Source organism: Oxyura jamaicensis, chromosome 5, assembly GCF_011077185.1.
Source record: "Oxyura jamaicensis isolate SHBP4307 breed ruddy duck chromosome 5, BPBGC_Ojam_1.0, whole genome shotgun sequence".
Classification (NCBI taxonomy): domain Eukaryota; kingdom Metazoa; phylum Chordata; class Aves; order Anseriformes; family Anatidae; genus Oxyura; species Oxyura jamaicensis.
Window position 1 is genome coordinate 39,581,877 of NC_048897.1, and position 24,251 is coordinate 39,606,127.

At 38.2% G+C, this 24,251-nt stretch overlaps 1 protein-coding gene across 6 annotated transcripts in view; it reads right to left on the reverse strand.

The window, feature by feature from the left end:
• The window catches only part of LOC118167987 (serpin A3-4-like), a 65,629-nt gene that overhangs the window by 36,777 nt on the left and 4,601 nt on the right, over nucleotides 1-24,251 (reverse strand). For 5 of the 6 annotated variants that reach the window (XM_035327997.1, XM_035327998.1, XM_035327996.1 and 2 more), the window contains exon 2: nucleotides 7,723-7,955. In XM_035327997.1, coding sequence (XP_035183888.1) covers nucleotides 7,723-7,841 — 119 coding nt within the window. In that variant the 5' untranslated portion in view covers nucleotides 7,842-7,955. Of the gene's footprint in view, nucleotides 1-7,722; nucleotides 7,956-16,067; nucleotides 16,118-24,251 lie in introns of those variants that run through there. The other variant, XM_035328000.1, reaches the window with a different exon arrangement.

The window sequence follows — 24,251 nt, forward strand, 5'->3', positions numbered from 1 at the left end:
GGTTGCCTCCAGAGTTGACTAGTCCTTGGCAGAAGAAAAGCATCTGAATTTTTTCAAAGAATTTCTGAACTCATTTACGCTTCTGGCTTCCTGTCTCAAGGAAGTTCACAATTTAATTCCATGTTGTCTGAGGAAATATTTCCTTTTGATTGTAAACCTGGCACCTAGTAATTTATTTGGGTTCCCTTAAGTTCTTGTAGTAGAGAAAATACAAAGGAAAAGATATTCTGAGAAATTTGAGTGGAGGGAATGGGATGGCTCCCAAATTACACTCCTGCCTGTCCTCCCAGCTATTTGAACCTTCCCCTTCCTTCATTGTGTAAGTTTGCAAGAAGGACCTGAACTATGAAAGACCTTACCTACACCTCTTAATTGACAATAGCTTAAAGGAATTGAATGTCTTTACTGAGAGACTGTCACATACGTTTTAGATGTTCAAATATAGTACATCAACCAGATTTATTAATCTGTGAAACGTGATTCACTTTTAAATAAACCACACTGCTTCTTCCACAAAACATCCCCATTGTTTCTATATCAGCTAATTTTATCCTTTCTTATATTTTCCAATAACTTGCTTGGTATAAAATTTATACTTGATAGTGCTCACTTTCCTGGATCTTCCCCAAAACCTACACAAAACCCTTTAAAGACGAGGATTGTTTTTGGATGAAGATGTGGTGATATTCTCACTCATTTTCCGCATTTGTTCCACACCTTCCAAATGACTCAGTGTTCTAAAATTTTTCCTACAGCATTTTTAAGTAAATTTGTTGTAAATTTGTTGAGAAACTAATTCAGTGGATTTGTTTCACTGTGCAGGACGTGTGTTAATATTTACTCTGTCTAACCATCCTCTGTTACTGTGTTTGTGCCATCACTCCTAAAAACTTGAGCCCCATTAGAATTCAGAGAAAAGGCAGGGAGATCATGATCACCACTTAGCTAAAAATAAAACTTTTAATCTCAGTTATGAATACATGGATTTCATGTATTTCATGTATAAAGGAAACACTTTATCTCAAGGAACTTGTCTGTGACCTTATACTATCACCCTTCCAATATTTAATATGGATTTTATAGAATAACAGCTTTAATTTTCCTTCTCTTCAATGCCTTTTCATGGGATATTTCATCCACAAATAATAGTAGATACAATGCTACTGAATGTGAGATCTGCCCTTTTCAGACAATCCTGAATCTAAACTTGTCTATCTGACTTATTGTCTAGACTCCACATCAAGCTCAGAGCAACAACAGCAACAAAATACTCTAGAATGTTTCTCAAAAGGAATTTCTACTACTGCCTACCATGAACATACCAGGGCAGGGACAGCTATAGCCTTAAATGTCTGCACAGCCATGAAGACAAGACTCTACTGGGAGACATGGAAGCACACACCACTCCAGCTAAAACTACTGTGGAGATTAAAACTACCCTAGTCTTTCCTCCCAGAAAATATGTGCCTGGGCACCATTAGAATCTAATTCTTGTTTGCTAGTAAGACTTATAATCTGCAATCCGCTTCTTCTCCTCTGATCTCCCTCGGGCTTTCACAAGCAGTGCAGTTTAAGTCCTGGAGATCTTTCTCTCTCTCTCTCTCTTTTTTTTTTTTTTTTTTTTTTTTAGCCATGCACACAGCTAATTTTACTCAGGTATACCAGGAACTCCTTTTCTCTGTTCCTTAGAAATGCACTCCAATAAGATTTTTATTTATTTTTTTTTTTTTCCAAAGAGTAACACCATCCTTCTCTATGCATCTCTTTACTCTCTTTCTTTTAGTTATACCAAATATAAAAAGTTTATCTTCTCTTTCAGAGCCTTTGGCAGTCTTTCTGCTCCCAAAATCTGTCATTCAGTGTCAAGAGGTCAAATTCTGTCCCCAACAAGCCCTTGTGCCCCTCCCCGTCATTCCCTTATTAAATTTTCAAACAAGCACTTTCATATCATCTCCCATTTTGACACTAATGTTTTGAGGGAGTTCCCTATAATTATCAAATACAGCAAACATTTAGGTATTCTTCTTTAAATCTTCCTTATGCATTCCTTTGTTACGGTGCTTCTAAGGTATAGAAGAGCGATTACACTGTTCGCACAGCTATGATTTTGACTGAAAACTCTAAATCATACTAGGCAGTAGGGTCTCAGTTCTGCCACTGCTACTCATCAGCCTGTATACAGTCACCTTTCCTCTCATCTGACTAAAATGAACATTCTTCTATGTATGTATTTGTGATTAGCAAAGTCAAAACCGCAATAGTTATGAGATACTACTACATATAATGCACAAGAAGCAATTGATTTGTGTAAGTACACTAGACATACATGGCACAAGAACCCTGTCTGATTCACTGCGGATAGAAAGGGAAATTAACTGATACCAATATTGCTAGATGGCATCTTTAAACACTCGAAAGCAGCAACAACATTCAGATGAGCAAGCGTCTTTGTGATTCATTCCTACCTGTCCGTTGATAAAGAATATTATAGGTAGCTATTGTGATTACCACCTTCTTCAACAAACATCTGTAAGAATTCCATCCTCAACAAGGTGTGACAGTGAGCACAAGACAGCCAAAGGACACAGGAACCTGACAAGTTGTTATACTGCTGCAGCAGATCACCAAGCCGACCCTGAGTCTTACGCATTCTCTTCTCCACTGTGGTTTGGTAATTACTTTGTTATTTCCTATATTATAATCTTACGGTTTTTAACATTATGCATGTTAAAACAATATCGTCGTAATCCTTTTTCAACACAATATTGTTTGCTCAGTTAGATCCTCTCTACAGCCCCATTTTTTCCATGTTATCAAAGTAAACTGGGAGAAGGAGAAGGAAGCACACACGGCAGAGCTTCTTCAAAGCATTACATGGAGCTTCATCTCTCTTTTTTTTTTTTTTAATTATTTATTATTATTGTTATTATTTTCTAATTCACTGTGGCACCTGCCTTAAATTGGATTGCAAATTTACTGGGTCGGGTAATTTGCACTTCAGTCAAGTGCTCTGTGCATCTTGCCATTCTATGGAAATGGTAAACATCAATCACCACCATAACATAAATAAATGAAAATTAAATGATGCTGCAGGTGCTATGCCCTCAGAAAGTAACAGTCAGCATTTATGTGGTTTTTCCCCTCCCTTTCCCCCACCCCCACCTGCAAAAACATTAGTTAATTAATTAAGGGTGAATGACAGTGTCATAGTTAGCTTAGCCCAGGGTGCTCCTAACAGATGGGGCTACTGACATAATGAAGGCATTCATGATTCCAAGAAGGTACCCATTGTCATCTCACTGTACAAAACTAAAACATCAGAGTCTTGTGACAGCACCAAGTCTATACAGAATTGTAACAAACATGGGAAATGAACAGAAGGAGCTTGCAGCTTCACTCAACAGCAGGCAACCACTATACAGGATCTATAGAAACAAGATCTGAATGCAAGTCCCTAAGTCACAAATTTAGGGACAACACACAGGGGTCTACAGATCAACTATTGGAATACACATAGTATGAGTTACAGAATTAAAGTCATTAAGGAACTATGCATCATTCAGAATATGCATCAGCTCTATCCTGTACTTGGAAACTTACAGAAAAAAAGATGAGTTACTCCCACTCTGTTAACCACAGCCTACCAATGACCAACAATGCCAGGAAAGTCCCTTCTTTTCCATGTACCTTTTATCTTCAGCAGTTAGATGTAAAACAACTAACAAGATGGTGTGTCTAATCACTTTTAAGAAAACAGGCTCTTTAGTTACAAAACTGGTTTCATCAAAGCCTCTACTTGAAGTAAATCAGATAGAAGCTAAATGAATCATCTATTTAGGCCACCAAGGCCCCCAGAAGCAATGTTCTCCATGACAATAATGTGTATAGTCTACGGCTGTCTCCTGAAATGAGTCAATAGCCAATCATATGTGGGGCATAAAATCTACAAAATAAGGAATACTGCAAAAGTCAAGAGAGAAAAAGAGTGATTCAGTCTCTGATTTCTCACTAACCCAAATGAAACATCAGAAATGAAAGATTTACTCTCTTGAGATTTTTCATCAGTGTCACAGAGAAACTACTTCAGGACTGCCCATGCACTGTCAGCTATGTGAAAACTGCCCGGTTACACCACCTTTCTCCCAAACTATGATGTGTAAGGCACAAGAGCTCCACGTCTGCCTGGTGAAGGTAGTCATGCGTGCACAAGTTTCTAACATGTCCTATTTCCTAATTCACCCACCACAGGCATATACATGTAAACCTGCTGAATTCCAAGGAATAGCATTGTGATTAAAAGCAGAGGGCTAAATTGTGTGCTATGCGTTAGTCTGTAGGAGTTAAGGAAAAATGACCTGAACCTGTTGCAGCTAGAGTGATCCTCTGGGACAGTTAGGAGTCCTAAGGCTGTTCTAATTTAACATGGTCTCAGAAAAACCAACAACCAAATGTCTCCCTGTCCTTTGCTTTCCCTGATCTTTCTTTTCTCATCTCCCAGATAATGGTGATCTGGAAACTGCAAACAAGCAATGTGTGTGTACTGGGTCTGGCTGGGATGTTAACTTTCCGTGCAGCAGCCCGTATTGGTAAAACCACCACAGTGTGTCATCTCCAGGCTGCTTCTAGTATAAAGAAATATCCCTGGGGATGCAGTTTTTTGAGAATTGGTACATATCACTTCTTGTTCTGTAATTTGATCTATCATTAAGATCTTTCAAATAGCAAAAGTATTCAAACAATTAAGCAAAAGACAAAGGCTTTCTGTCACTGGCTTCCAAAAATAAAAAATAAAAATAAATAAAAATAAAAATAAAAAAGAATAAATTAAGCTGTTATGTTTAGTGCTTTACAGATTCACTTCAGAATACATCATAAATATTGGGGGTGAGGGGAGAATGTAGTCTGCTAGAGAAAAGGAATATATTTCTATGGAGGTTTAAATCTTGCTTCGAATGCATTAGACAATACCTCTTAGAAAACCTTGCAATTCTCAGCATCCCCTTTGTTGATAATATCATCAAAAGCCATGAAACAAGTCAAGTCTGGTGATAAGAGCTATGCCCATACAGTTATCAAAACACCATATCACTGCTATCACCAACTGATGTTTATCCTTGTGGTGGTTTTACCGTGCTAGGCAGTTGAACACCACAACCGCTCTCTCACTCCCCCTCCTCAGATGAGGAGGGGAAGAAGTAAAGGAAAGAACAACTCACGGGTTGAGATAAGGATGATTTAATTAAAGAGGGAAAAATATATATATATATTTATATATAATTAAGGAAATATTATTATTAATTAAACAATTCAGCTAAAGGGAAAAAAAAAGGGAAAGGGGAAGAGGAAGGGGGAAAGGGAATAACTAAACAAAACAAATAAAGGCTATGTGGAAATGCAGAGGAAAGAAATTACTCTCTACTTCCCACAGATGAGCGATGCTTGACCACGTCCTTGAAGCAGGGCCTCAATGCACGTAGCCGGTGTTCGGGAGGAGGACAGACATTCTCACAACGAGAGCCCACCCCTCCCCTCTTCTTCCTTTTTCCACCTTTTATTGCTGAGTGTGACATCATATGGTATGGAATATCCCTTTGGTTGGTTTAGGTCAGCTGCCCTGCTGATGTTTCTTTCTCACTTTTTGCCCACCCCCTAGGAGGGTCAGAGAGAGTCCTGATGCTGTGCCAGCACTTCTCAGCAGCAGACACAACACTGGTGTGATACCACTGCTGTTCTAGCTACAAGTGCAGAGCGCAGCACTGTATGGGCTGCTGCAGGGAAAGGTAACATCCCAGCCAGACCTAGTACAATCCTGGGCACACAAAAACATCTTAAGCAACCTCCTGAGCTAACCAGGCACAAAATTAAGCCATATATTTTGCATACACCTGCTGAAAAAGTATCTACTCAATGTCACCTGTCTGCCAAAGAAAATGAACTGACCAAATATAAACACCATGCACCAGAGATTTATTTGTGCATGAAAACAACCAAAGAGTAATCTATCTGTTGTTTTTAATATATTCTCCTCCCTGTGTGTTGGCTCACTGTTTATCATACTGCTTCACTACTTCTTCAGCTGTAGAAGTGGAAGAAAATCAGCTTATCTTGGTGCCAGTCATTTTCCATGGACTGCTGTGTGAAAGAGCTGTGTTGGGAGACAGCAGGGAGGAAGATAGTGTGTAAGGCAGTTTCAGTTGAACCACTTGCCTTTTTCCTTGCTATCAGCTGTTTCTTCCAGTAAGAAAAGGGATCTGGCCACTTTTACAAACTTCCTATTACTTTCTGAAGGTCTTTTTTCTTCCCAAAGGATAAAAGGACATGCAGCTACATCCAACCACTACCAGGTGAAAGGATGATACTCAGTTACAGCAGCTCAATCAGCTAGACTACTATGATAAGAAGAAGAGAGCTACATTGGAGTCTTCATTAGTTAGAAAGAGGTTCCCTATAACCATTTGATGCATGAACATCAAACAATAAGAAAGGAAGTTGCACTGCAGCAGTCTAGTGAATAAGATGGCCTTAACAGAAGCTCAGCAAGCAGTCCCACAAAAGAGTAGACTTTTAAAGGGACACTAAGGACAAGAAGTAGGCTCCTCTCTCACCACTCATTCAATGCTTGATACGTAGTTCTTTGCAAAACCTGTATCTGATCTGGCATGAGAGTTTAGCCCATAACACAAGTGCAGAGACAATAATGAAGATGTTGATCATGCACGTGTAGTTTGATTGCCATTTGGATAACCACACCATCACAATATGAATGAACTAATTAGAGATGGGCATTACATGAGGATTCTTGCATATTACCAATAAGTCTCTTCAGCCTGCTCCTAGCAGCCTACCAGGAAGGAGTAATTGCCATAATTGCCAGATAACTACAAATCTATTACTTTTGAATTTCAAGAGGGAAGGGATACATGGGGCACTGCAGAATATCTTTTTACTGTAATATCTTGCTTTATTGTGTCCTCAGTGAAAATTATGTTTTGGATATTCTCCTGTGTTGCAATGAACCCTAGAATACAAACACACCCACATGACCCATTGTTCAGTTTTACTTAAGATCTCATGGTATCTGCCATGCCCTATACTATATGTGTGTGTACATACACATATACGTATATATGCACTATCTTTGTACAGCACTTCCTATGAGTTCTGCTGAGTATTTGTGTGACATTCTCCTTCTTACTCTCTTCTGCAAACCCTTTTGTTGCATACAGCGTAGAAAAGACTCGTGGATATCCTGTTCAACTGGAACCTTTGGGTGGAGCAATACTGTTGGCAGCTCTACCTCCTGTTTTCTCTTCTTCTTTAGGCGTAGTCTCATCACTGGTTATCTACAAGGCTTTATCACTGCTATTCCTAAACTCTGGCATTGCTCATCTATGGATGACTTACATACAAGCCACTGCTGGCTCCTCAGTATTCTTCTGCACAACCCTTCTAACCAGAAAGTCAAGCACTGTTTGACCTTACTTCACCACTTCAGGGACACTATGAGCTAATGTATTGCTCCCTTGCTCCCTGGATATATGCTCTGGAGTAAGAACAGTGCCAGGGAAGGCCCAGCTCCTGGGATAAAGAATTGTGTCTGATTGGCAAAATGACAAGCATGCTTGGTTTTGTTACTGAGGGACTAAAGTGATCCTAAAGTTCCAAGATTGCTTTGTGCACTTCTGACTTTTCACATTCCTGCTCTCCAGGATTGCCTTTTACCTTGCTTCAGTTTTCTGCCATATCCCAGGCTTCCTCAACAAATCCTCATGCACTTTTCCTCTTCTCAGAATCACAGCATTATGGAATGGCTGAGGTTGGAATGGACCTCTGGAGGTCATCTGGTTCAATCCCCAGACTCAGTCAGGGTCACCTTGAACAGCTCCAAAGTAACTGTCTTCTTTACAGCCATCCTTCATACATTTAAGTACATTGATGAGATTTCCTTCTCAGAGCTTAGAAACAAGCATATGGAAGATGACAGGTGCACAAAACAAATAAACAAGTAGCAATACATCATGTCAGTTGTGCTGCTGTTAGTACTAGGTGGAGTATATCAAATGGTTAGTCTTAGCACATAATCCTGGACTATTAAAATACCTAAACATCATTGTATACTACTTTTTTATGTGTACTATATGTAATACCTGTGTTAATTTAAAATTATTGCACAATGAGATATATTATTATTCTCTGCTGGTTAAACATAGTGAAATTTAAGTGTCAGCGCATAGTATTTATAGACAATCACCACAATATACTACAAAATATGGAAATTTTCAACCTTAATCAATCCACAGATCTTCCTAAAAAGACTATGATATAAGAAAGAGAGTTTAAAAATAATAAATAGAAAAGTGGGTTAAAAATAAAATACAATTTAAGATTGGATATATTACTATTAAGTGATAATTAGACAAAATTATTTATGGAGATTAGACTTCAATAACAGACCAGGTGTGTACCTAACAGCTAATCTATGCAGGAGGATTTTGTGTGCTCATACCATGGGAACATTCAGAGCACATCTAACACAAGAACAGTTTCACAAAATAAGCTGGTGCAGTTTTAAATGTACCAGTACAGCCTTTCAATGCAATGCATATTGACTAGGCATAATTGTGAAACAGATTGTATGGATGAAGTATATTTTTGTGTTACTGTAAGCAAAATCTGACTTGGAATATACCAGTTCAAATTTTATTATTTAAATTATATTTACAACTAGCATAGCTCTACAAATACTATGTATAGATTAGACCTTACTTTTTTTTTTTTTTTTTTCTAGAGTGTTAGAGATCGTAAAAATGAACAAAGTACATAGATTTTTTTTATGTTTGTTGTTGTTGTTGTTGTTTATTTTGTAATTTCAAGAAAATATTGTATTTGTGAAACCAATTATCCTTCTAAAAAGTCTTCATTTTGTATTTATTTATTTTTAAGATTGTTAACTTTTAATTTATTTTCTCAATCCCCATTATTATTATTATTATTATTATTATTTTTCATGGGATGCAATAAAGACTTTTGGGATTCATTCTTCCTCTTGCCTTATTTTTTTTTAGGCTGATGGATTTTGAATACATTCTCAGGTTGGAAACATCCAAAGAAAAAACTCTGAAACCTTCAGGGAAAGAAAAACAAATTCTGCTCTTCCAGAGGTTTAAAAATATATAAGAATTCCAAAAATTATATTATTAGTGTTATAAAATTACTACTCTCTCTGTATCTTCTCTTAAATCAGAAAAGCTTTTAAATAATTCTTAAATGCTTTAGAATGTTGTGGAAGAAGAAAACAAAAATGAAGAGCGGAATAAAGGGGAAAAAAGTAAAAAGGAAAGAAGGGAAAGGATGCAAAATAAACTCACATATTTTGACAATACTCAACTCACTAAATGACAGAAAGGAAAATATGAAGGAAACAAGATATAAAAATTGAAAAAAATCAAACCATCTGCAAAGCACATTTTGTGAAAAAAAATCTACACACTTTCCTTTATCAATCATTTTAAGAGAGAACCATCTTTTAAACTTATATATATTCCCCACCCCCCCCAAAAAAATATTTTGACCACATATATCCATAAATAACTCCATATATCCTTATATATCACATATATATATACACCACATATATACCACATATATCCATAAATAAGCTCCTAATAATGTTTCAAAATTCTGTGTCTTATGTCCCCTGGCCTTTCATACAAGGTGAATGGAGCTAACTCTTTTCTAGCCAAGTGTTCTTCCATATAAGACTCTCATTTTGGGAGATGACAGAGAGATAAAATGTATGGAAAACGGTACCTGAATGTAACAAGCCCTGGTACAGTCTGGGTTAAAACAAATGACCATGAACAAACTGCCTTGGAGTGACCGCTGTCAGGGGGTCCTGGGAAGTCATTTACCAAGTTCCAGATTTCTCTGTTCCCAGGAAGGGCTCTGGTAGAGATTCTCTGGTTCGTATTAGCTAGCTGGCTACTTGGGTATGGAGAATTTCAGATCAGATATTCCATCCTGGATGAAGAAAATGATGTTTACTTTTTGATGGATATTGAGACAATAACAGCATCAAAATTACTTCACTACAAATCCTGTATCAGTTCTCTGTTAAAAGCACTCAATTTGTAAAAGGACAGAATTCCATCCTATCATGATTAGATAACCTACACCTTGATCCCTAAAGTATCTTCAACAAGGTTGTCATTTACAACTACAATAAACCTGACCCAAAAACATGCAGACAGCCTTGAGCTACAAATCTAACACTGCTATAAGATATCCTGCTTCTCCAGATTTGCCCTGTGGCAGAAGACTGGATGGCAAGTATTCAGAGGCATTAAAGTATAGCTGAGACAGCATTACTTTTGCAAGACAAATTCTTTGGTGACTTCTAAGAGCTTTCTAAATGTTACTTGAACTCTCGGGAAGTTCTTTTTTTTATTTTTTATTTTTATTTATTTTTATTTATTTATTTATTTTTACTGAAATGTCAAAGGGTATCTTAGTCCCCTTCTAAAACCACCCTCCAAAACTGGTTGCCATATCATTTTCTGGGAAAGACCAGGGTTCATCATCAATGTAAATCCATTCACTTGTTTAAATAAATACCCTTGTATTAACTAGACTACTAATATCTGAATTAACCTCATGAACACAACACTACAGAAAAGGTGTTGTGAGTACAACATTAGAGACAAAGATGCCATGTGTACCATGGGTTCCCCTTTCATGTGTACGGTGTGCATGTTTGTAAGTTGCATGTAAAAATGGTTTGAGTGCTCAGAAGCCGATTTGAAAGGAAGTCAGTATCTAGTCTGCATAGCCTAGTCTGGATTTTCAGTTCTGTGGAAGGAGAATGAAAGCAGTGTTTTCAGATACAGCCAGAAATGTAAAGAGTGATGTTCATACTCCATAGCCAAGGTTAAATGAGTATGCATTAGCCTGGAAAACATGAAAGGCAAGACAGAATCTTCCAGACCCTGCACAAGTCCATCCCTGCCTACACCCCCACTCTTAATTCCTCTTATTCTTAATTTCCATTATTAATCCAGTGCCTCTGGCATTACTGCTTCCTTGGTAACTCCCTTTGCCTCCACTTCCCAGCTGCTCCTTGTACATGAAACTCATTCTAGCTCATGGACAGGGAAAAGCAGACACCCTCTTTTCATCTTAATCCCTTCTAAAATACACACCGCCTTTTACTGAGCCTGCCAACGCAATCAGAAGTGGAGCTACACAACTAATAAAAATAATTACCAAGCTTTGATGATCATCCAGATAGTTTTTTTGTCTGTTTTCTCTCTTCATTAACAGAGTAAGTCTCATATGACTGAATTTAATTTTCTCTGCTTGCTATCAGCACTTAAAAAATAATCTCATTGATAAAAACATCCAAAGCTGTACACAGAAGGGCTTTTCTCATGTGTAAACTCAATCTCACCCATGCAGGATTTCTTGCAGTGCATATGCAGACTATATAATGTCACAGTAGTTAAATTTGAACAAAATTATTTACCTGTAAAAAATCAGAAAGAACCTTTGAAGTTTCAAAACATTAAAATACAGGCTATAATTTGCATAAAGGAAAAGCCATTTTCCCATACTTAAAATCCTTTCACAAAAAACACTGATGAGTGAGAAAGCCTATCTCTGTATATATGTAACTGAGGTTTCCTTGTGCTTTCAGAACAAGCCAGGTAGGATTCCCAGAAAAAATCCTTCTGTAGAGTCCTACCACCTCTGCAACACAACCGTCTTCTAGTGCCATCTAGCAGCCACCTGAGATACCCACATCAGCGATGACTTTTTTCACCCCATTGTTTTTGTAGCTCCAACAACACATCCTGCCTTCCTCTTTCATTTCAAATCTCTTTTTAATTCAAAGTCCAGTTCTCAAAAGCTGAGACAAGCCTGAGTGGTCTTCCAAAAACTGTGGAAGATCCATGCTGCTGCAGGATATTTCTCACAGCAGCATTCTCATGTTTGTGTTATCTCTTTGGGGGATTTTTGAGTCACCATGGGACGAACACAGGTCTTGAACACCTCTCCATTGGAACCTAACCTCCTCCAGAGTGGTGTTTCACAACTGACAGACACAAACTGGCTAACAGCTACCTCAAGGGCTTCAGAGTAAAAGAACTTTCAAGTTAGCACATACCTCAAATCCCACTTTCACGTGCTGTTGGCTAACTCCTGCTTTCCCCACTGACTTCATAAAATCACAGAATCATAGAATGTTTTGGTTTGGAAGTAGCTAGCTGGCTAGCTACATTTAATTCCAACCCCCTTCCATGGGCAGGAACACCTCCCACCAGACCAGATTGCTGAAAGCCCCATCCAGCCTGGCCTTCAACACCTCCAGGGACTGGGTACCCACAGCTTCTCTGGACAACCTGTGCCAGTGCCTCACCAATCTCTGAGTGAAGAATTACTTCCTAGTGTCTAGTCCAACTCTCCCCTCTTTCATTTTAAACCCATTCCCCCTTGTCCTATCACTCCACTTCCTGAAAAAGAGTCCCTCCCCAGCTTTCCTGTAGCCCCCTTTAGGTACTGGAATGCCAAAGCGAGGTCTCCCTGGAGCCTTCTCTTCTCCCCAGGACTGAACTACCCCAGATCCCTCAGCCTGTCTTCATAGGAAAGGTGTTCCAAACCCTTGATAATCTTTGTGGCCCTCCTCTTATTTCCATGTCCTTCTTATGCTGGGGGCCCCAGAGCTGAATACGGCACTCCAGGTACAGTCTCATGAGCACAGAGCAGATGAGGAGAATCACTTCTCTCAAACTGCTGGTCACAAGTCTTTTGATGCAGCCCAGGATATGGGTGGCTTTCTGGACTGCAAGCACACATTGATGCCTCATGTTGAGTTTCACATCCAACAATACCCCCAGGTCCTTCCCACCAGGACTTCCTTGGCCAAGGTATAATATATTCATTACATAAAAAGCAGTTAGAGATAGAGCAGATAGAGAATAAGAGATAAACAACTTTTTTTTTTTTTTTTTTTTTTTTTTTTTCTGTTATTCAATATCATGTGCCATTTTCCCGGTAAGAAAATGTCCTTATTTAATAGCTCATAACTGGTAAATGTCTGTCCAAGTTATATTGACTCACTACATACAGTTCAAAGGAGTTTTTCTGTAATTTTATTTATGAGGAAAGAAAGTGACTTTTTTTTTTTTTTTTTAACCCTGAGAATAATTAGCTATTGATCAGCCCTTCAGTTAATAAACTATAAAATTGTTTCAAGATCCTGTGTTGTTGTTCCAAGTCTTTCTCCCCAGACAGCTTTTTTTTTTGATCAAAATATTGATCTCTAACAAAAAGCTAGGCTGAACTGGAATTCTTTTTGTGCTGAATAAGCAAATCAAATTAATCCCATAACCCTGGCAAAATCAACTTTCAAATAAAGGCAATTAACATATTGATTTTTTAAAATTTCATGCATTCTCTCCTACTGCAAGAAATGGCTTCAGCTAAGTCATAAGGAGGCTGTGGTCTTTTAAGGAAGAATCTACCATCCTTACAGAACCTGAGGCAAATGTGCTACGATGCACATCAACAGTCAAGAGACCTGGTAGAATAAAAGAGAGGGACAGAAGAGAGAGAAAATGGACCATGATTCTCCTGGTTGCCAGCAGGGTGGAGGCAACACCTGGGAGGACAGGGAGGCTACCGGCAGATCTGGGACTGCCTTGTTGCTCTGTAATATGTCCCTGTTTTATAAAGCAAGGAGTCAATTTGTCCAGTCACCAGGGCTGGAATTCCCCATGGAAAACGTGGCCATATGGCTGGCAAGGGAGGGGTAGAGGATGAGGCAAGAGTTTTGTCAGAATCACTCCTCCACATCTCAGTGTAAGGATGTGCCTTCCACGGAGCTGTCCTCCAAGTACCAAATACCCTGAGCTAAAATCAGCCCAATTAAAAGAGTTGGCAATTTAATAGATGAAACACTTTACAAACTGGTATTTAAATGGCTAGAATGAAAGATTTAGTGTATTCACCCTCAGAAGAAAAAAAAAAAAAAAAAAAACTATCCTACCAACAAAATAAACAAACCAAAATTTGCAACTCTGTTCAAAGTGTTCAGAGAAATGACAAAGGTTCATACTCATGAAATCAGGATCAGATCCAAACCCCCTGACTGCCTTGGCATTTCTGCTTAGGTCTGAATAGGCCAAGATCAAGTAAAAATCCCTAAGAGTATAGAGCATTGGTAGATAAATTATTATAACCAAAAAGCCACCAGGGCAACATAATGAAAAATATCAATGTTGCTTTCCTGATCATAATTTTTGCCTGTCATCCAGTTACCATAAATAGAACTTTAATACAATTTCAATTCAGTGTTTATTCAATGTATTCTTTATACATGTTCTGAAACCAAATCAAGCTGATTTGTGCCATCTACTGGTAAAGAAAGGTTTTCCCGAATTCTAAATACTTTAGGTCTCCTACAGTGATACAATTTGTTTTAAAACAGTTTACTATTCACCCTACACAAATATTAGTTCATTGCATGCAATCCTATATATGATCTGTCTGATAAAGAAGACCCCATTCACATTGTCTGAGGATGACCAGTAACATTATATAGGACAAATTAATCCATCAGCTGCTTTAATTAGAGTGATGATTTTATTGTGATTTTACTGAAAAATCTCAAAGGCACATTTTTTTAAACTAAAACTTTCATATAGTAAGCCTGAAAGCTTTGGATGCATGGTAAAACTTATGTCTTAGCTTTCAGTGTCTTTCTGCTTCTGAAATATAACGTTCATTTTGTCACATCTGCAGGCACAGTCTTTCACATCTGAGTTACCTGCTTAACATGGAACCCTTACTCTGTTTACAACAAAGCAAAGGGTGTGCTGCTCCTTTTGTACAAGGCACTGGTAAGATCTCACACTGAAACATGGTTGTCAGACCTGACTATTCATAGCCAAAAAGGCAAAACTCAAACTGTGACCAGCTCATTCAGGGAAGGGAGTCTCTGGAGAGTGGAGACGCCCTTACAAGAGAAAACCCTGAAGAACTTAGCTTGTACAGTGCAGCAGAATGAATAGATGGAACATGCTATCTCCTGCATCAAGGGGTTGAAGTGAAGGAGAGGTTTTTTTTTCAGCTTCAGGACAGTGTTGGCAAAAGAATAAATGGGCGTCAGCTCACCATGAATATATTTAGGTTGGAAATTAGAAGGCTTCAAACCATCAGAAGAAAGAGGTTCTGTGACAGCCAGCCAAGGGGAGCTGTGGGGGCAAACTAGTTTTAAGATAGATCTTGGTAACTTAATGAAAGGGATTATGAAACATGGACATCTACTGCAGTAGGAAACTGGATTTAATGACCCAGGCAACCCTTTCTAGTCCTCTGTTCCCACATTTCCCAGAATGTTCCTCTTTGACTTCAACATGGTGCCCAATTTCTGACAGGAGCAGATTTAGCTGCCTGTCAGGAGACTCCAAATTACCAAAGAGTTCTGTCGATCTCAAACCCTCTCATTAGTTGGGATATGATTTGGTAGGAGTGGCCAATTGCCTTTTGTCTCTAAATCCTATGTTGTATTTGTCAGATCTGCCTTCTAAAGCTTTTAAACATAGTTTGCATTCATTTTTATTGTAGGCTGCAGGCAACCGGTACATTAAAAGTGAATTAAGCAAAACCAACCACTTTTAAGTACAATAGCTAAGGGATCAAGTAAGATGTAATTATCGGTTCAACAGATATGTTTAACAAAATCATCATAACATGAAAAAAAAAGGGGGGAGGGGAGGGGAATATTAAATTTGGGGTATTCTTCAGTACATGAGACATAAAAAGGCTAATACATGACTCAGTATCTGCAGACATTGGTTAGTTACTGTTAAGCACCAATGACATGTTGTTTAAAAATATTGAGCCCCCAAATTTTCAGCTGTAAATTAATACAAACAGCAAACAAAATAAAAAAGTCCTAAATGTCTCAAACTGAGCTGTAAAAAGTGTAAGTCCTTTCTGAAAATTCAATTCTAAAGTAAACTTAAAATTAAGGTTATCAGCTGATACTCTTAAAAACAGTCCTCTACCTTTCTCTCTCTGCTTGCTGTTTTACCCTCTCCATCTGTTGCTGAGACAATCTGAGTATAATAAAGTAGCAGTGTAGTGCTCAGGAAGCAATATGGAAGTGTGCATGCTTGTGAGTCAGTGTATAAAGGGCAGAGAAAACACAACATGTGCAACTCCCCAGGCACTGCTGGAATTCTGCACCTCCTGCTGCCTACGATTAAGAACACTGCACAAAGTTTTTATGAGGATCCTCTGAGAACCATTTCATTTTACTTTCCTGAAGTAGGAAAATGTCAAAGTTCTTGAACTGCTTCATTCAGATGTCCAAGTAAATCATATTTAACTCTAAAAAAGTGGAAATAAAAGAAAGCCAGGACCTCATACAATTTCAAATTGCATTTAGCTGATCCTCCCTGTTTTGGAAGGATTTGCTGTTTGGAAATGTTTAGCCTGGTTGGACTCTATTCTACAGCCAGAAAATACTGAAAGAACAATCAATCAGAAGTCTCAAAATACATTCCTCTGGCATTCCTCTGGTGTGCCTGGCTGTACTTTCCATACAGAGTTGAATCATTTGGGAAAGAAGAGGAACTATGTAAAACCAGCTGTAGAGGATGTCCTCTGCCAATATCTCTATTATATGGTTATGTAGACTAACCTCTTACCTGACTGAAGTGAGTGAGGTCAAGAAATTTCCATTGAGCACAGTGGGAAAAGTACTACAGGCAGAATATGCATCATAACATTTACCTTTTTAACCAAAGGTGAGTGCCTTCCCCACTGCTGCTTCAGGGCAACAAAAGGATTGAACACATTAATGACAGCCTGGTCCTAGCCTCTGGAGAATAACCCTGGGAAACAAAGTAGATGTATCTTTCTATTTTGATGAATTAATTCCTCCCTCTGTTACATGAACTGCAAAAAGCTTCAGTATATCAGCATTCCTTCCTGCTGGGTTTCTACTTCCAGCCCTTCAGACTCAACAAAAAGGTGCCGTTGGGAAATATAATATAGGCAACAACCAGGTTGTAAGAGTGCTCCCAAATGGGTTTTCAAAACAGTTCTGCAACTCTGCCTGTATTCCTCCACTAATGCAGGTGTACAATATGCCATTACCCTACAGCTGTTGATTATGTATGTTCTCAGGCAAGTTCTAAACTTTTCTCATTGGGATATAACATCATCTAAACATCAGGTAAAAATGTCTAATGATGTACTGTTTCTTCAGATAGCCACTCCACTGACATTAGTTTGGCTAGCTCACTGATATCAATCTGGACTTTAGCTTTTCTTGTTGTTTGGTTGTTTTATTAATTGTTATCAGACCAACTTCTGTCAAGGGTCTAGAGATTCCTCCAAAAAATCCTGTATTTAAGAAGGAATAAAATCTTTTTTTCCACTTGTTCCTTTCCCATTCCAGCCCTCTACTTGCTCTTAAAAAATAAGCAGCAAGGTGTCGAAAAGAGACAATGCTGCAGTATGCTCACATTTAAATACACATTCATTTGGAACCGTTTCCAAGACTCAGCCTAATAAGCCATGTGGCTAAGATTCCAGTCTTTCCAATAACAACAGGTTATGCCTCTTCCCTCAAGAGGTTCCAGATTTCAAACATAAGATGTCAGATTCCCAACATGGAACCATATGCCCTTTTTCACTTGCCTAATCACTGATTCTCCTCTTTTTCCTCCTTCAGAAACTGTTTCTTTTTCTACTAAACACTCCATATCATCATCTTTTTTTTTTTTTTTTTTTTTTTTTTTTTTTTTTTTTTTCTACTGAAAATTCATTTGGGGATGAGATTCTGGAAAATAATTCACCTATTTCATTGTACTTTTTATATTGTTAGTTTTTTTGTTTGTTTGTTTGTTTTTCACATTAGCATGCAAACACTTTATGACATCATTCCCAACTTCATTTGATTTTTATTCCTTGGATAAGATGTTGCTGACTGAGGGTAGTTTTCTTGGTCTTTAATACTACAGTGACCTAGAAGACTGATTGTTCCCTTTGCAAAATGTGTTGTGCCATGGATGTTTGCTTGCATGTAGATCTTATGATTTGCAAAATCAATAAAAGAAACATACAGCTGTGATCTTCCTATATAATACATGCAACAATTTTAACTAAAGCCAGGGTAACTGCTAGTTAATACATATTTAAACCATTAGTTTCACTACCACACTGTGATCACAGTAACAGCAGCTTTCCACTTTATAGCTTGTGTGCTTTTTTTTTTACTTCCATGGAATTGCAAAAACTGGCAAGTGTATGTATTTTTCTTTTTTGTTGTAAAAGAAACTCCAGAAGTTGCATGGTACAGGTAGTTTTCTAAGGTCTCGGATGGTAATTTTCCATTTCTTTATTCCACTCCTAAATTAGTGTTTACCATTAATTCAAGTACATTGTTTTTCACTTCAGATATTAAGACCCTGTAATCTTAGGGTGTGAACAAAGGAACAAAACCAAGTTTTCCCAGTTTAACTATTTACCATTCATCATCTCTGATGATGAAATGTTGACTGCTGTGATACCAACATTTCAAAAGTATTCCAGGAACTACTCAGAGAACTACAAAACAAGTCTTATAAATGTACTAGGCAGCCTAATTGATGGTATTAAAAAAATAGCTTAAGATATTACAGCTTTTGTATAGGGAACTATGCCTCTAAAATCTGTCAATCTGTCAAGATTCTTTCAGAGTCACTGAGCGCGTGCTTCCAGTTGATCTAATCCACCTGGAATTTCAAAAAATATTTGAAAAAAATCCATTTATTTTTATTTTATTTTATTTTTTTAAAATAAAAACTAGAACTGGATTCAAGGACAGAGGAAAATATTCCCATGGTATAACTGCTAGCTAATGACAAGACAAGAAGAACAGTAGTTTCCACACTGAACAGGGATTATCAAAGGAAATAGATGTTAACAAATGCAAAGTGATGTACAAAGTGACTCAAACTCATTACAAGCATTCACAAAAAGAGATCTTGGGGTTGTAACAGACATTTGAGGGGAAGACATATGAGGAGCAGCTGAGGTCACTGGGCCTGTTCAGCCTGGAAAAGAGGAAGCTGAGGGGAGACCTCATCGTGGTCTACAACTTCCTCACTACGGGGAGTGGAAGGGCAGGTGCTGACCTGTTCTCCTTAAGTGATAGGACCCGCGGGAATGGTGTCAAGCTGAGGCAGGGGAGGTTTAGGCTGGACATCAGGAAGAGGTTCTTCACCGAGAGGGTGGTCGCACACTGGAACAGGCTCCCCAGGCAAGTAGTCACTGCACCAAGCCTGTCTGAATTTAAGAAGCATTTGGACTGTGCACTTAGTCACATGGCCTAAAATTTTGGGTAGACCTGCATGGTGCCAGGAGTTGGACTTGATGATCCTTATGGGTCCCTTCCAACTCGGGATATTCTATGGTTCTATGATTCTATGATCTCAGCTATGCTACCTCATCTTGTGCTTCTAGCCCTTTATGTATATAAGGAAACGCTAGCTCATCAGCAACAATTCAGGATACTTGCTTTTGCAGGTCTTTGTATCAAAAATGAAACAAATCACAGATTCTGGAAAATCACAAAAAGAGAAGAGAGACTATAAGGAGAATGTTGCAATGATAAAACCACTCCAAACTGTTTAGCAGCAGAAAATGCCTACACAATACACCCTCTTTTTCCAGTAGACACAAACTTCCTAATGCAAAGGAAGCCATCCCTTCAGAAGGTATGTATTCTGACCCTTTGCCACTATAACCTTTGAATGCCCCCACAATGATTTTTCAGAAAGAAAATGTTTTGCTACTCTGACTCTGAACACTGTGTAGATGAAAATGTACAAATGAACAGTAAGAAATATTCACTGCATAATGTCAGTATTCCTGATGTGAGCAGGGTACTTTGGGGATTGTTTCTTAGGCAAACCACTCTTAGTATTTATTCACCTTTGACAATGTAAGAATATTTCTGCCTGCAGAGAGATAAAACTATAAAAAACAAACACTATAAAAAAAGCACTATAACAGCTCCACAGACATAGGTTAAAAGTTCCCTTTAGCTTATTCCATCTAGCTGGGCAGTCTGTACTTATAAAGTGCATGAAGCATTTGTATTATTTGTATGTGAAGCAACATTGATTGGAGTAAGTGGAAGCCAGGGGATTCTGCTCAATGAGACATTTGCTTGACGGCAAATTCTATAAACAAACTTAATATGGACCTGAAAGTTATAAAATTCTGTAGTTGCACATGTTCTCAGGCCATTATTTAAATGGGTAGAAACCCAGCTGGAGTATGAATGTATGTATGGTAAGGCAGTTCACCGCATGGAGCTATAGAACTTTACAAAGCAAGACCCTCTCTTCCAAATTCAGATTGGTTCAAATAATCATGTCTGGTTGAGTATTACTATTGAAGAGACAGTCAAAACTTCTGGATCATACTCCAGATAATTAATTTCAAGTAATTTGGTTAGCTTCTACTTCTGATCTCCAGCCAAATACATGAGCAGCAGAAATTCATTGGCGTGGGGGGGTTGATAGATAAGATTCCTAATTACCCAAAGAAAGTGCTTTTACACAGGCACTGCATATTTACATAATGTTCAGTCAACACCAAAGTATAAAACACTTGTACTGAAATGTGTTATTTAGACTGGTGTGCTGAATTGCAGCCACCTCCCCCTGTAGCCACAGTATCTGCACAGTGTTTGCAATCACCAGTTTGAAGCACATAAGGGTGCACAGCACTCCCATCTATGCAGGCTGCAAAAACAGATACAGCTGGGAGCTTGATGACTGGGCTCTGACTAGGTTCTCTTCAGATTGTTCACCACTGCAGAAATCTTAGAACTGCACACTTCTGCTGCATTGTAAGAAAAAAAATTTATACCTCACACAACTATACTCAATTTGAGTAAAAATACTTTAATGATAATGCAGATATTTTAATTCAGGCCAGCAAAAAAAATGTGGTGGTAGGGAAGATAAAATGAGAATCCAAAGTCTGTATGGGAACTAACTGCTTCAAATGGAGGGATTTTATTTACAGCATCATGTGAAACAACAACATTTTATACAATGACAGGTCTGAAGTAGTGTGTTGATGGATGGAAATGTGACAGAACTGCTTTTTGCCTGCAACATGCCTGAAGCTCACAAAAATCCAATGGAAAACTACATTTTTTTCTCCTATATGCATATGAAAATTCAACAGCAGGAATATATGAACTGCAAAAATGCTGGGATAGCATTATTTGCCCTCACTCACCTTGAAACCTATGTTTGAAAGATGCAGTAATTTCCACCCAAATACCTGATTTAAAAAAAAATGTTTTTGCTTTTTCCATTTATTTTCCATTTTCTTCTATATGCACATACAATCTAAGACCACATATGATCCCTTTTTTGAATATATGGACAAAATTGAAACTATTTATTCAAAACCATTTATCAACATCAATACAGTTTATTGCAATGGACATGTTAAATCTCACAATACTGGATGGGATCTGGGGGAAAAGTCCACTCAGTTTCACCCAAGAAGCTACTTCTACCTTCATTTAATGGAAGTATAACTCAGAGCAAACTTTAGTCCACAGGTTAGCTCTGAGAGTATTTGGGGAAACTCCTCAGTATTCAAGACCTTCTTATGGTTTGTGGAAGAACTTTTATGGTACAGTTGTTAAACAAATGACACAGAAAGTACCTGCTGTGGTGGAAGACCCAGCATAGCAGATTTTTTTGAGAGTATTTGTTCAACAGAGTCTGTGAGAATTGTTACCTCTCAGCCTCATTTAAGGGGGGTGGGAGTGGTGGGGGGTGATGGAATACTGTTCTGCCCAGAGAGAAACTGGTGAAGGATCATACTGAGCCCTCAAGACAGTATGCAGAAGCAGCCAGAATCTAGTCCATCATTTTCAAAATTCCTAACCAAGAGAGAAAGGGTCACAGGACACAAATTCTGGAGATCACAAAGTTTTTACACTGTGAAAAGAGGGTGTATGTGTAAAAAATACAAGGACAAAGGTCAGCATGAATTTCTGGCATGGAAAATCGTTCTTTCAATTGCAAATGGATCTATATGCATTTAGAGACATATGTGGGGTTTGAAACCAAATAGAAAAATATAAAGCAAATGAGCATATGCAGAACTGAAAGGTAGGTCAAAAGAAATTGCTTCCATATAAATACGTAGATCAGAAGCCATCAGCAGCCTTCCTGCATTAGAAATCAAGAGGCTACTTAGCAGCTGCCAACAAAATGGTAGGTGGGAGCTTGCCAAAGAGAGCCACGTGCTGTTGCTGGAAAAAATCTTTCATGACTGAGCTTGGCATGTATGCCTGAGTCTGCCATTCAGGGAGCAAGACAGACTAGCTAAACTGCACACTTTTCATTGACCACAATTAGCATGAATACATTTAAAAGCGAGAACGTGAATGCAGGCTATCAGAAGCCCCGCATATCATCTGCATGCACTTGGGTCTGTAGTTTAAGCACTATCAGGGTAACACTCAAGCAAATGAACTGAGAGTTATAGAGCAAACCAGAACTCAGGCCAACAAGCTATGTGACACAGCACTGCCAGATCCTCCTTTTGGGAAACATGTTTCAGCTGGGAACTTGCAAATAGTGATAGGGACATGTAATCATACAGGATCAGAATGGTCTCTCCCCTGGTATCTGGAGAAGATACTGATTTATAACTAAGACTTGGAGCCTCTGGTCTTGTGGGCTGCCACAGATGCAGGTTTGGCTTCAGAGGTGGGCACATGGTAGTCACCACCTAGGGTTCTACATCTCATTCTTAGTGCAGGGGCTGCTGGAGCACAAATAACAACAGTGAGAGTTCCAGCCGTGGAGAGAGAAATCCTTTTTTATTATATGAGATTGGGATGAAGAATTAAATTCTAGGTACTTGGAAGTTTTCTTTCTCAGAGCTATATACATAATCTTCTAAACTATGCAACAATTTGAAACAACCTAGTTTTAAAAGTCTGAAATACCAAGAACATCCCTCAATTTTATTCCTTTTGTACTGTTTAAAAGAACTGTCTGCACAGCTGATATGGTTGATATTCCTGTATCAACTTCTCTGTTCACATTCCCAACATGGATGGAAATAAAAGTAACCAAAATAATTTTCAAAGACACAACACAATAGCTTGAGGCAAAATGATGAAGACTTGAAACCTGTTCCCTGGATAAAGAGGTTTAATTGGAATCACATGAAATAGATATTGCTCTAGACTTAAAATCCTTGAGATGCATGTAATGAAACATGGGCCATTTAGACATGAGAACAGAAGATTGTAGATTAGATCATTGGGGAAAAAATACCACCTATATGAGGTGCATATACAATATTTTCAAATGAACTTAACAGGAAAAGTCTTTTGGGCTTGGTCTCACAAGCAAAGCAAATTGAAAATCTAACAGGATATTCTATTTCTTACACTTGTCAAGATCCCTTCCATTCTGAAAGACTAGAATATAGTAATTTCTCTGCCTAGACAGAACAACTTCCACCATTACTAAGAGGAAACAGTCACTTCAGGTTCCCATCTCAGGAACATCAATCTCCAAAACCTATCTCCAAAACAAATTATTAATTCATGACATTCAATAAGCAGTACCTATTTTTTTTGCAAAATGTTCCAGACATGACTTCCAGGTCTCAGCTACCCCCTTCCTGTTGGAAAAAGCTAAAGTCTCTTTTACCTTTTGAAAAGAAATTCCTTCAGAATAGATTACTAGGTTCTGGAAGTCATCTCAAAAAGTGTCCTGAATATTCTTTCCTGGTTCTTTTGACTGTACTCAGGTAGAGTGCCAAGTCTTCACTCAGAAGTTGCTGAAGAACACTCTCAAAGAGAGCCATAAGCAAATGTTCCAGGAACTGCCCAAGCATGAGTCCAAGAACTTTATAATACTTCCAAATAACAAAATTTTTGTCATTCATCTTCACTAGTGTTCTCACTTAAAGACGAGCCTAACAGTCGAGATTCATGGGGTTCCTGGCCTGGGCTTGGATGTAGTTTTAAAAACTAGCTTCATTTCAGCTGATTTCTATTATGAGTTATTTTAAATGATTACCATGAAATAAGGTGCTAAATGGATACCAGAATATGCCTTAGTTCAATTATATGCCTAATAGTCATCATGCTATACTAAACTTGCTGAAGGTTGGAAAATAGATATGAAAATGAGCCCATA